Source organism: Anthonomus grandis, chromosome 12 (assembly GCF_022605725.1).
Source record: "Anthonomus grandis grandis chromosome 12, icAntGran1.3, whole genome shotgun sequence".
Classification (NCBI taxonomy): Eukaryota; Metazoa; Arthropoda; class Insecta; order Coleoptera; family Curculionidae; genus Anthonomus; species Anthonomus grandis.
In genome coordinates this window covers 8,652,802-8,667,977 of record NC_065557.1, presented here as the reverse complement: position 1 = coordinate 8,667,977, position 15,176 = coordinate 8,652,802, and the positions used below count along the sequence as shown (strand labels likewise).

The window sequence follows — 15,176 nt, the reverse complement described above, 5'->3', positions numbered from 1 at the left end:
ATTATTTATTGACTCTGATAAGGCAAATTTAACTGCTATATAAATTAAGTCAAAAAATTATATAGTATTGAAAGGCTTATATGTGAATTTAAAAAAAAAAATTCAAAATATATTTTTGTTCAATTTTCTTATAACTTAAAACTATAAAAAAAAATCTCGTATTAATTTAAGTCTAAGGAATACCATTAAAATTTAAAATGCATTTCTTTGAAAAAAAAAATCTATAAATACTACATTTGATTGAACTTATTTCAATTTTTAAAATTTTTTCTTTGGTTTTGGAAATACCAATGAAAATTCTAATTTTAATATTTAAATTAATTTACTTATAAAAAGTATGCTATAGCTTATTATGATTTTTAAAACCATTTTAATTTTGGAAATACCCTTTCAATTAATTTTTTTTATTAAGCTTATTAGTTTGATTTTTAAAACTTTGTTAACAAATCCGAATTTGCTATTTAATTTTTTGCAAGAAAATTTCTGAAAAATAGCTCTTTGTGTTTATTTATATGTAGTTTGCACAAATTTTAAAATTATTTTTTTAACAAAAACTTTTATAAGAAATATATATTTTTTTAACTGCTGTTGGTTACTTTTTAAAATAATGAAATTAAAAAAAAAATAAGAATAGAATCCGGTTGTCGCTTTTAATAGTTCATTACACCCTAATAATTTGTTGTAACTTTGGTGTAAATAAAGAATAGATTTGAAAAGGTGGATGAGCGACTTATGAGATGTATTTTGTGATAAATCCTTACAAAAATCTCACATAAAGTGAAAAATGTTCAAATGAATTGAAAATAAATGCAAAATGTGCATACTATAATAATCTTTATTTAGTAAATTGCTACATATAAAATACAAAGAGGTTAAAACGACAAAAATTAAATATAAAAAACAAAACATGGGTCTAATAATACAATTTTAAAATATGTACTCTTAATATTTGTTTAAAAATAATTATATTATTACAGAGCAAACCTTTATAGAGCACGGAATTAAGCATTTGAACGGTGTTACACTTATGAGCTAAAATAAAATCAGTACAATTCCTAGTATTATAATTATGGACATCACGAAATAGCACTAACTTATCACATATATAATTAGGTAAAAGGCCTTTCTTCAACTTAAATATAAATACATTAACATTAAACATAATTCGTTGATGGACGGTCAACATATTTAAGACATTTAACATTATTTTAATAGGAGCATAGCGGTTACATCTCAATATTGTTCTCATTGCCCTATTTTGAATTTTTTCCAATTGAGAGATTTTATATTGCGGTAAATTATATAAAAGAGTTGAACAAAATTGTAAATGCGGAAGAGCTATAGCATTAAATAAAGTTATTTTTGTATTCATTGATAAGTTTTGTCCCACCCTATTAATGAACCCTACCTTTTTAGCAAACTTTCTCATGAGCCTGAAAAGTTAAGTTCGAGTCTAAAATTACTCCGAGATATTTAATTTGATCCTCGTAAACTAATTCCTGTCCATCCACACAAACACTTACATTTTTAATGTTAATAGAAGATGTCTTCGACCGTCTACCAAATATACAAAATTTTGATTTTGTGGTATTTAAGCTTAACTTATTGTTACAAAGCCAGTTAAACAAATTGCCAAGTTCTATGTTCATGTCGCAAACCATTTGCTGTAGATTTTGACCAACTATATAGAGCATAGTATCATCAGCAAATAAAATAATATTTGATTTTTGAGCCACCCTAACCATATTAATGTAAATTGATGTAAAATAAAAACATTAATGTAAAATAAAAACAATAATGGACCCAGAACAGTACCTTGGGGCACACCGACATCGACATTTACAGTTTCAGACATAGCATTATTAAACTTCACACGTTGTAACCTATTACACAAATAAGACTTTAACCACTTTAAAACGTTCAGCTTAATTGCTATGTGCTCTAACTTACCCAACAATATATCTCTATTAACTGTTTCAAACGCCCTTTTAAAATCCAAAAACACAGCCAACATATAATTACCTTTAAAAAAGTCAATTGCCTTTAAAAAATTATCACAGATATTCAGAAGTACAGATTTACATGAATGACGTTTACGAAATCCAGATTGGTTAGGAACTATAATTTGGTTGCTATCACAGAACTGCAGTAATTGCTCTTTTACACATACTTCTAAGACCTTTTCATATATAGGAACAGTATTGATAGGACGAAACTCATTAAACAACTTGGTATTTGGCACCTTTGGGACACGAATAACTGTCGATATCTTCCAGGACTCCGGGAAGACGCCATTTGAAAGTGAGGTGTTTACGACGTCCAACAGCCTATTTCCAGCAACATGAAGGACATTACAAAGAATCTGTTTGGAGATGCCATCTTCACCCCCGCCTACATTTTTTAGATTATTAACGACTTGTCTCAATTTAGCCATTGATATTGGTTCAAAATTCTGGAGAATATTAGTTGAGGTTGGACTTCTTGGGGCATCGCTACCTATATTTTGTTGCGGTATATTTTGAATAATCTCACTGATACTATTTATAAAAAAATGATTAAATTGATGTGCTATTGCTGCCACGTCAGTCTCAATCTTTGTTCCAAAGAGAATTTCGCTCTGTATTGCTTCAGTTTTACCCGGCAGAAGGCTAGGTACTTAGGTAAAAATCAGGTAAGTAATTGTTCATGTTTTATTGCAGTTATTAAAATTGAAAAAAAAACTAAATAATATATTTTATTTAACAATTACCATTACGAGGAGTTTCAACGTTTTCTTCTTGTTTCTTTTAGGTTATACATATTTTTATAATAAATAATTAATGATAAAATATATTGATTTATGTTAACAATAACAACTTTTAAATAATGTACGGAAAACCAATGAACCATAAGCGTAAGCTAATATTACCAACTTAAGTAAAATCTATTTAAGGATTAAATTTAGGTGGTTTTGTAAAAATGATTAAATTTGTAAAATTGAGGGTAATTTTACAAAGGGGATTAAAAATGCACTCAAAAGGTGCTAAATAATATTTGATATTAAAGAAAATAAAGTGAGTAGACCATAAAAATCATCAAGGTGAGTCTTTTTCGGCTCTTATTGCTTGTACAGATTTAAAAAAAAACATTATAGAAATACTTTAAATTGAAACTTTTCGATAAGAGAGTGTGTATAATAACCTTTTAAATTTCCTTTAAGAACTGTGAGGACTCTGTTAATAAAACAAAAAATAAATAATTAAATGTTCCAGATCTTGTATTTACTAAATTTACGTAAAAACATTTAATTTTTTTAATTTCAGTCATTTTTTATTTAATTTCAAAATTGTAATAACAATGGGCTAAAATGGAATACCAACTTGAGTTTTTTTCTTATATGCTAAAAATAATAATAAATTGCAAAAAAGCCACCAATTATCATATAGTACAATATATATAACAATAAAAGCGTATAAATAACCTACCAAGCCACGTAGTCTATTAAAGTGTTTTCAAAGTTCAAAAATTTATAAAAAAAAAATCATAAAAGATTCTTTTAAGAATATCATCCCATAATGGCTATTTTAGTTTAGTATTAGATAGAATACCTAACTTAAATAATATCCTAATATTCTGAATTAAATAAATCAATGACCATTTTGATCTAGAATTTTTGTTTTATTATGTACAAGTAGTAATAGTTTAGTTAAGTCTATTTTGATATTAGAACGCACACTATGTTTGCTGTGCAACCTTTGTTTGAAGATAATCATAAAAATAAATATTTATTGTAATTATAACGATTTTTTTTTATTTTAGGAATATCACTCTGATTGTTTTTTGTTATTAAGCTTTTTTTTATTAGTTAGATTTATTTTTTTTAAATAAATAAATTCGTGCTACTGTTTGTGATTTTGGAAATACCTAGCACTGAATTATAATATTAACGTTATAATTAAATTAGCTGGGAAAAGTCATCACAAAACGAATATCATAATGACAGGTCTATTGTGATTTTTAAGAAACGTTTTCATTTTAAGAATACCCTTTGAGATTAGATGAAATTTCATAATGAATCGTATTATATGTAACTAGTTGTTAAAAAGAGCACTATTTTAACAGGTTTATGTTTTTTTTTTAATTTAAAGGTATTTAATTATGAAAGAATTATTTGCGATAAAATTTTTCAAAAAACTTTAAACTTTTAAGTCAAAGATAAAAAGTTAAATCCATATGTGATTTTTTGGCTAATCGTGGATGTGCATTCATAGCATCTCAATATATATCCTAAAGTTGACGTTTTACATTACAAAAACGGCATAATAAGCAGAAAGTAAAAAAAGACGCGAATGAAAATTGCATTTTAAAATTTATAATTGACATAGAGAATTTAAATTCATAAAAAAATGTGCACAAAAGCACTGTGATATAACTTATTGCTCATAACAAAATTTAAAAAAAATATTGCAAAATTGGCATCGTTTTATAAAAGCCACATATTTTTTTTTAAATATTTAAATACAGTTTTTAAAATTTAAATTTATAAAAAAATTTTGTAGTCCCTTATTGACCATGCCGAAATTTCAAAATAAAAATTAGCATCCTCTACCTTGTATTTTACGTTTATAAACTTTTTTCTAAAGAATTAAGAGTAAGAGTCATTAAAAATTTAATTTTTACGCAAGTTTACCCAGTATATGTTAAATACGATTTACTGGATTAACGTGGACATACATAAATATAAAAAACTCTTCCAATTTACTCGTTATAAGCAATTTTTAAATTAAATTTCGCGATAATGATGATGTTGATGATGATGAAACAAGATTAATGTAGTACTCACCATCTCGACTCATGCCGAGCCTGAGGCACTTTTGCAACCGACAGTACTGACATCGGTTCCGGTTGACCCTGTCTACCACACAATTTTTGTTTCTGGGACATTGGTAATTCACCACGGAGCTCTGCGAACGTCGAAAGAACCCCTTGCACCCCTCGCAGGTTATCACCCCATAGTGGACACCGCTGCTTTTGTCTCCGCATACCTTGCATGGTATGATTTCTATTTGTGCTGCAAATAAATTAGAAAATGTTAATATTTTTAAACAAAACAATGTCATATATATGTCATTTGTATATATAGATTCATTCTTTTATTAACGTTGTAAATCTGCAAAACGTATTTCGATATTTTTTCCTGTTTAATAGTAAATGAAGCACTGAATTCCTAGCAGTGTATCGATTTTTACAAAACAAAATGCCTAAAGCGTGAGGGCAGCTATTTAATGGATTTTTTGTGTAAAATATCCTATTAACAATAATTTAAAATATCCCACTAAATTACAGTGAATTAGTTATTACACAAGCTGATGTAGATGGAGAATTCTCAAACAAATTTAACATTCATTGATAATTACAAATTATAATACGTAAACCATTGATGTTGAAAAGGTAACAAACGTTTAAGATTTGTACAACAGTAAGAACCCTAGGGAAAGAATGTGCTTTTTTCGTAATAATTCAAATCAGTTTTCAAGTAATAAAAACTGAAACTGGTTAAACTCTTGTCATGTATATATTTATTGACTCAATTAGTTATACATTAAAGTTATTTTATTTTTTGGACCTGATCCAACACAAAATACTCTATTACTCCCTCATTAGTTCGAAGTCATTTCCTGATAATTCTAAAAAAAAAAATAAATAAAAGAACGCACTTATTGCGAACTAGAGTGCGAACGGCCAGCCAGCTCTCTGATTGTTTAAGCAGGAGATAAATTACAATTACATTAATTTCACATTAATTATTTACTTAATGCGACCGATGTATAATTTAACTGTTGTTATTACATAAATGCTACTGCGCTACCGCATTATTTCAGTCAGTCGTTGTCGAGTTCGACGACCTCCTGATTTATTTGATTTTAATAGATTAACGGCTGGTTTGTATTTGTTTTTCGTAAAGCTGAGATTTACTTTATTGATTTTGAAGTGATTTTCTGGTTTAAGTTTTTCGTCAAAGTTTATACAGAAAATTACTATTTTTTGCACATTTATAATTATTTATAACTAGCGTGTCTATCAAAATATAAATTAACATAAGAGTATGCAATTTCTTTGGCCACATCCGGAAGATTGGTTGAAAAGACAAAAATTTAATTTCTTGGTGAAATACTCAGGTTGAAAATAGTAAAAATATTATTTCTTTAATGAAATCTTAAATATTGATACAAAATCAGAAAAAGACAATTTCTTTGACAACATTTTGAAGTTCAAAATAGCGTATATTGCAATTTCTTTTTTTTACATAGAAATTTAAAAGCTTGGTTCAAAATAGGAAAAATGCAATGTGTTTTACAATATTTTAAAATTTTAAGAACTTATCTTAAATTGAAAAAAAATTACTAAATTTTATTATTTGCGCTTCAAAATAGAACACAGAAGTTTTTGAAGACAAATACATTTTTTTTATCAAGGTTTTCAAGTTCATTTTTTTTTATCAAGAAAAATAGGAAAAAACACGAAAAATTTCTATAGAGTTGACAATAAATAGAAATGTTAATGTCGACGATTTGGCTTTCATCAAATCTTTTTTATATAATAACATTATTTTCATAGTATCTTAAAGTTATAAGAAATTACTTTAATTGCCTAGAAGAAACAAAATGAATTAATTTTTTTGGCAAAATTTTAAAAATTGTTCTACGTAAAATGCAATTTGTTTTATGAAATCTTGATATTCCAAAAGGAAACGTAAGGTTGGCTTGAAATAAGTACGATTTTAAGGAAAAAGAAACAAATATTGAATTTTATAAAAAATAATAATTCTGTCATTTTCTAATATATATTTTTCCAAGGTTTTCTCTTTCTAAAAATCAGCAAAATAAAATCTTTGATCTATTTAGGCTTTTCCCAACGAAATCAAAAGTAATGAAGATGCCTTTAAGAGATTGCTATTTTACTTTCAGTTTTTTAATTTAACATTTCCTAATATAGCACTTACATATTCCATATAATATTATTTTCTAAATTTGCCCTTCTTTATTAATGCTAATCGTTTGCTATGAAATATTTATATTATTTAGAAGACAATTAGTAACTAAATTTTTAATATTTTAGTTAAATTAATATTTATTTTAGATTAAACTTATAATAAATATTAAAACAACAATAATAATTTAGGCATTTAAAAAAAGTTAACAAAATAACTCCAGAATCTTTAGGAATAAATAGGGACCCACAAAAAAACTAGAAAATTAAAATATTTTTCTGAATTAATTACCAAAAAATACTTAAATTAATCGTTTTTAAATAGAACTCACACCCTTGTAAATTATGCATTTACTATCATAAAAAAATAGTTTAAAAATTGATTTTTTTAGTAATTTATATTAAAAAAAAACGAATTGATTAATTGAACTGTATTTCCAAGATTCCAGTCCAATAAACTATTCATTCTTCTGATCGATTGGAACAATTAAAATATTTCATATCAAAAAGTAAAATCAGAGAAAACCAATGAAAAACAACTAAAAAATATTAAAGAAATTAAAGGAAAAACCTTTCTATAATAAGTAATTTATGAAAATAAAAAAAAATTTCGGTAACCTATTTTCCTGGTATTTATAAGCAACCTTTACTTCCTCAAAGGATACTCGTATATTCCATATTAAAAAATGTAAATTATTTTATATCGTAAGGATGGAAAACTGAATGAAGAAAAACTGCAAGAAAACTAAGAAAACTAAAAAAATATAAAAGCACTAGAAGAAACTACTAAAAATTACAAATGTAAGGAAACATTTTTGGTGAGTTTTTATAACCAGGTCCTCCTGACTGAGTAGAATCCTTTAATATCCTGAAAGTTGCCTAACCAACAAAATTTTTTTTTAAATCTTCCTGGCAATTGCAAAAATAAGAATATTCCATATTGACGAGATAAAAAAATATATAACAACACAAGGACAGTAAAAACTAATAAAAATATTAATATTATTTATAATTACCCTTTTTATTAATATATAATTACCCTAATTACTTTTTCTCCTGCTATGTTATGTTACTGTATATATGAGGTATATATATTCGAGATTGAAATAAATGCTTTCTCGTCCTTTTTAAAATTAAAAAACCTATATAAACATGATTTAAACATAACATAGTAGGAAAAAAACCGTAATTAGGGTAACGCCATAAAGAAAATAAGGCGATCTGTTTCATAGGACTTTTATTTAATGTTTTAATTATTAATTTATTTATTCATTTATTTGTCTATTTAATTGCAAACGAAATATGTACCGAAATATGTCCATAAAACTACTAATAAAATCTCCTCTTAACATTGAAAAAAATCGCCTAAAAATGTTAAAGCTTTAATAAAGAGGAAACCAGACAACTAAAATTATTTTTTAAAAGCATTAACAAAATTAAAAGAGTAAGCTCTATATCCTATTTCTCTTTCTGGCGTAAAGAAGAAAATATAATAAGTTGTCAACTTTAACTGATTTCTTTCGATGACATAAAAAGTATATTAAAACATGAGAACAGTAAAAATTAATTTAAAAAAATGTTAAGAAAATAGAGACAAGCAACAAATATTTAATAAAACACTAATAAAAGTAAGAATTGAAAGCGCAGAGTAACCAATTTAGTAAAATGCTTAAATAATTAAAAAAATTAGCAAATAAAGAAGCTTCCCAGAATTATCAGCAATAAATGAGAGTGCCTAAAAAACAATATATTTTTTAAATTACCGGTTTTTACAATAACTCTTATGTATTAATTACTCTTAAGAAAATGTCAAATTTACAAATCTTCTATAGAACTAAAGCGCAAAAGCTCTAAAGAGCTTGCCTGTTCATCAGATAACAAAATGTTATTAAAATAAAAATTAAAATTTTAATACTTTAGAAAAAAATATATATAAAGCCACAAACAACGTCCTAAGCTCGCTTAGTCATGAGCCAACTTACTTATATAGATACTGAAATAAAAGACATAAAAGATACATTTACCGACAACTAATAAAAAACAAAACAAACTTAAAATTTTCAACTCCCGAATTTAAAAAAAAAGTAAAGAAAGACGTAAAAAATATATTAAATCATGAGAGCAGTAAGAATTAATAAAAAAAAATAAAAGATAACTGAGATAACTAATAAATATTTAATTAAACATAGTAAGTAGTAAAAGCGTAAAGCAATGAATTTAGTAAATTGCGTAAAACATAAAAAAATATTAAGTAAGCAAAGTTTCATAATTAAAAATATAAAAAGACAATATTTTGTTTTAAAATTACCGGTTTAGAAAAAAACTTACAATAGTCTAAAAAGCATTTTTAATTAAATTTGTCAAGTTTGGTGATACGTAAAAAATATAATTCATAATGAGGACAGTAAAAACTAATTAAAGAAAGTGAGAAAATTTTTAATTGAACACTGATAAAAGTCAAAATTAAAAGCCTAAAACAATTTTTCTGAATTAAGTAAATCGTGGAAAAAATTAAAAATAATAAGTAAATAAAAGAACTTTTCAGAATTTGCAGCACTTATTAATGATGCAAAAACATAAATATATTTTTTTAATTACCGGTTTTTAAGGGAAATTTACAGAGGTTTAGAAAACATTTTTAAATAAAACTGCAAAGCATATTTTCTGAATATAACGAGTGTTAAAAAAAATATATTAAAATTTTATTTCTTGAATTTAAAAAAATATATGGAAAGACGTAAAAAATATATCAAATTTTAAAGACAGCAAAAACTAAAAAAAAAAGTGACATAAATAACAACCATTTAATTAAGTAACAAAAGTAAAAAGTAAAAGCGTAAGGCAACGAGTTTAGTAAATTGCGTAATTAATTAAAAAATATTAAGTAAATGAAAGAGCTTTTCCAAATTTATAAAATATAAAAAAAACAATATTTTTTTTGCAATACTGTTTTTTTTTTAAATCTTACAAGAGTCTAAAAAGAATTTTTAATTAAAATTTGTACAGTTTCTAAATATAACAAATATATTAAAATTTTGATTAAAGAAAAAACTAATTAAAGAAAATTTAAAGAAAAGTAGAAAAAAATATTTAATAACACATTAGTAAAAGTCAGATTAGTGTTTGTAGTGTTGAATTAAAAGCGTAAAACAACGAATTTAGTAAATCGTGTAAAAATAAAAGATAATAAGTAAATAAAAGTTATAAATGAAAATTATTAAAGATGCATAAAAATAAATATATTTTTTTAAATAACCGGTTTTTAAGAAAAACATACACAGGTTTAAAAAGCATTTTCAATTAAAACTGTAAAGTTTACTTTTTGAACATAACGGATTAAAAAAAAAAATATTAAAATTTTAAATCTCAAATTAAACAAAAATATTTGGAAAGGCGTAATATCTATATATCAAATCATGAGGGCAGTAAAAACTAATAAGAAAATTTTAAGAAATATGAGACAAATAATCTATATTTTATAAAACACTAATAAAAGTAAAAATTAAAATGTAAAGCAACGAATACAGTAAATTACGTAAAAAAATTAAAATAATAAGGAAATAAGAGAGCTTTCCAAAATTTTCATCATTAATAAAGGGGCACAAAAAATAATATTTTTTTTTTAATTACTGGTTGAAAAAAAAATTTAATTCAAAAATATGTTGAATTCTTTTTGAGTATACCTCTTATAGAGTTAGCACTTTTCCGTTCCTCGCCATCCAAAAGTTGCGGCGGTGGTGTGGAGGAGTCCACAGAACTAGTTTCGTGGCCCCCATACAAATCCCTACCGGCACTATTACTATCGCCAACACCCCATGTTTCACTACCATTAAACAAATCCGGAAAATTGTTCATTTTTCACCGATATCACTACCAAACTGTACAGTTCGACCGGTTCCTCTGACACCAAGAGGGCGCATAATGGCGCAGGTAGTCAGTCGTCGATCGTCCGGCCGATACACCCGATCCGAGTCCAGCTGATTTCTTTTTTTCGGGAAAAACTGACTCACTAAACACAAAAAAAATTCAACTGGGTCACTGAACTATTTCACAACAACTAGGTGAGATTTTTCGCCGTTTTTAGAAATATGAAACGTACGTCACATCGTATCACATCGACCTCCATGTTGAACCTGAAATAACGAATTCTGGGGGGGAGGGGCGTTGGGGGGTAACACAGAGAAAACCCGCAGCACCCGCGAAAACAAAAGAAGTGTAAAAGAACTCTATTATCGTATTAAAAAGCGTTGAAAACAATTTCGGATGAATCGGAATTGACAAGAGAACGCGCGCGAGAGTCATACGCGAGATAAAGGGTCATTGGTAATTTCACAAAGTAAAATATTTCTACTGTGGGTCGATGACCTGCGCGTCACAACACAACAGTAACAATCGTGTTGTCATTAGCCAGTTTTATAATAAATACCTCGCGGTAAAAACATCTTTTTTTTTTTTTGGGGAAAATTTCGACAAAAAATGCTCTATTTAAAGCAAACCCTTATTAGCAAAGTTATGCAAAGTGACGCAATAATATTGTTCTAAAAGGTATAAATGAGTAGACCCGGTAAGTTCGTTAAACTTGACTCGGTAACTTTTGGAGGTTCAACGACCTTCACGATTTTAGGCAACAGAGAAGCCATTCACACTACGGTCGAACGTTAAACGGTGAAAAGCGTCAACTGACGAGGTCTTTTTTTTTAGCTGCGGTAAGACGACCATAAGATATCTTTGATTTTTTTGGGGGGGTTTTGGCTTTGGAAATGGCAACCTTGCAAGGTCGTGCAAATCCCAAGGACCTCTTAAAGGACATTTTTATTGCGATTTAATTACAAGAAATGGGGAATTTCTAAAATTCTCTACGTGTCTGAAACGTACATTCCCAAGCAGCACGCGAAGGCTACTACTAAACAAAATTACTTTATACTAGAAGCTAGTTATATTTAGGGCATATTGAACAATAAAATGTTACTTAACAGGGCTCAACTTTCGTTTAGCTGTATTTAGTTCTGTAAGAAATTGTATTTAGTATTTGAAAGTACTTAGTATTGCAGGTCAATATAGTTTTTATGTTTTTTCCAAAATTTCAAATATTAAATTATTAATAAAATCTTAAATTTTGTTATTAGTAACGTTTTTTTTGAGGGTTCGGTTTGGTTGGGTGAGGACATATTGAAGCCACTTTGGATTGGGTTGGATTGAGTGAAAATAAATATTATATAAAAACCAACCCAACCAAATAATTTATGAAAAAAATGATGTATTTTCGCAATGTTTTTAGCATATATATATATTTAAAAAAATATCTAAAAAATAAATCATAAACATCTATTCATGTAACTGATTTCACTTATCCTAAAGTCGTCAAATTGTAAATGATCGATGCATTTCCGTAGAAAAATTTGGGTAGTTTTTGCTTAACTGACATTTCCAAATATTAAATAAACCATATTTTTTTATTTAACTGATTTCAGTTGTTCTAAAGTCCGGAAAAAATGGACAGGACGCATTTCCGCAGGAAATTTTTTGGCATTCTATGATCATAGGGGCTATTTGAAGCTAAAAATGTAATTTTTTCTTTAATAGTAGATTTCAGCTAAACAAAATTTGGACCCTTAACAGCAAATTTTATAGATAACTATATGACAGTTAATTAAAATGTTTTTATAATTCAATAACTCATTTGGTATTAATTAATCTTATATAACCTTTGTGAATTAAGCAAAATTTATGATTTACTTAGTTTATAATTAATTTAAAATATATATTTTATAAAATCGTTTTATAAAGGTTGAGTAGTAAGGTGAAAGAAAACTTAATTATAAAACAAATTACTGACTTACAAACCAATGACTTTAAAGTTATAAAGATTATCTTAATAAAAATATTTTCTTAAACACTTTAAAATGTTATTCATTTACTATTTATAAAAAAAATATTTCAGTACAAATCTTATCAAATCCAGGAGATTTTTTGGTCTTTTTTATAAATTTAATTAAAGTTTTTTTATAATTTTTAATAGTCCCTGCCCAGAAACAAATTTAAAAATTAAAAAACATATTGTTTGACATTTCAGGTTTATTGTCAATAATGTTTTTAGGTTTTTAATTTTTTTTTTGCATACTTTTCTCCCACTGAGCATTTTTTTTTCAATTTTTTGGTTTTTGTTACAAATTTTATTGGCCGATTCCCATAAACATTTAATGTTTTGTTGGTTATTTAATAACTTTTTAAAATATTGTTTGTTTGACATGGCAATAGAGTTTTCTAGTCTCCTTTTACACTTCTATAAAGCTATTAAATCAGATAGAGATTTTTTTTAATTCTTGATAAAGATTTTATTAATAGCCTTTAGAGGGCTTTGACTAATCTAACCGTTTCTTAAAATAATTACTTGGTTCCTTTTAACTATTTTATATGATATTTGTTATGCCTCTCTAAAAGTGGTTAGTCATTTCATATATTCTTCACAGGAATAAAAATAATTCTATTAAGTCTTTTTTTCATTTTCCATAATTAATGTACTCTTTAATCTTTTTATTTGGAGAGTTATTACATATTTTCTGATTTACTATTTCGATAATAGTGGGATAATAATGATCCGTTATCTTGTAATTTAACAAATAAGCTTTTATGTACCCGGAATAACTAGATTTGACAAAATAGTGGTGGAGGCAAGATTTTTGTAAATTTCTATACACAACGTATATTAATAACGTTTGTACTTTAAAAGAAATTAAGCAATTCTTAGGCTCGCTTGGCTATTATCGCAAGTTTATTAAAAAGTTTGCTAAAATTACAAAACCTCTTACCCAATGTTTAAAGAAAAATGTAAAAGTAATTCATAACAAAAAATTTATTGATTGTTTCAATTTTTTTTTCTGTCTAAATTTTAACTTTTTTATTTAACTTTGTTTTTAATTTAATTTTTTTTAAATATGTAATTTTACTCATACGTGTCTAATTTTATTTATAAATGTTTCATTTATTATTCGTGAATATATACGGCCTCTAGAGTTTCTTTTGTCTAATAACAGTTCTAATTGAAACATCAAGTACCTTCCTCCTTTTCTCTAATTGAATCGGTGAGTGGAAGAACGATATAAACTTTAAACCAAAATAGCAAAAACGATCTTTAACACTAAATCTATCTGATGGACCGAAAAACGATATAACTTTTGAAACCTATATGCTTCATGACAAGGGGGTAATTTTGCGTTGAGTGAACAACAGTATAACTCCAGCTTTTATATCGTTCTTCCACCCAATGTGGGAATACTGCGCGTGAGCTGCTTCAGTCGGTAAGTCTGTCAGTTGCCATCTTGTTTTTTTCTTGATGTTGTTTACTAGTTAGCAGTCACGAGTCACTGCCAGTTTGCACTGTATTCGATTGATCCTTTTGAACTTTTGAGTGTAAATATCTACTTGCTAATAATTTCACTAAAAATCATAATACCTAGCAGTAGTAGTAGTGAGAGTTCTAGTACAGATAGAGGAAAATGTAGCCGAAAAAGAACATGCCCTGAAAAAAAGGAGCGCAATGAAAGAAAGAAGGCTCGTCTTCCTGGAGAAAAATATATAACTAAAACTGGCAAATTAGTCGACAAAAAGTTTGTCAAAGGGGACTGCACGTAAATACAATGAACTCTTAATATTTGCTTAAGTAATCAGGGAATATTTTTATTTAAATCAGAGAAAATGTACATTCAAGTTTTTTTATACATTCTATTTTACCAACAGTTTGTATAATAATATTCTTTTTTTTCAGATGTAAAAATAAATGCATGTCAAAACTTACACCGGACGAAAAAGAAGCAGTTTTAAGAAAAGTTTACGAGAAAGGTTCAAAAAATGAACAGGATGTATATTTACATGGATTTATGGGTTGTAGACAAGTAGCTAGGAGGCGACCAGATGGGGAAGATAGGAAGAAAAATAGGGAAGTTACTTTTTGATATTACATACGGAATAATAATTTAGAGAGGCAACCAGTTTGCAAGGCAGCTTTTCTTAGTCTGCATTCAATATCAAATTCTAGATTACAACGATTAAATAAACTCTTGGCTGCTCAGATGTCACCTAGAGATCTACGTGGTACACATAATAATCGACCAAATGTCGTAAAACCCGAGATTATTACGAAAATACAACAACATATTGAATCGTTTCCCTATAAAAACTCTCACTACCGTTCTAAAGAAGTTCACTAT

The 15,176-nt window shown here is 26.7% G+C and overlaps 1 protein-coding gene across 9 annotated transcripts in view; it reads right to left on the bottom strand.

Moving 5' to 3' along the window:
• LOC126742916 (probable nuclear hormone receptor HR3) overlaps nucleotides 1-15,176 on the bottom strand; it is a 221,565-nt gene that overhangs the window by 13,009 nt on the left and 193,380 nt on the right. For 5 of the 9 annotated variants that reach the window (XM_050449786.1, XM_050449778.1, XM_050449782.1 and 2 more), the window contains one exon: nucleotides 4,823-5,050. In XM_050449786.1, the coding sequence (XP_050305743.1) occupies nucleotides 4,823-5,050 (228 nt within the window). Of the gene's footprint in view, nucleotides 1-4,822; nucleotides 5,051-10,652; nucleotides 11,103-15,176 lie in introns of all 9 variants that reach the window. The other 4 variants (XM_050449780.1, XM_050449779.1, XM_050449783.1 and 1 more) reach the window with 2 other exon arrangements.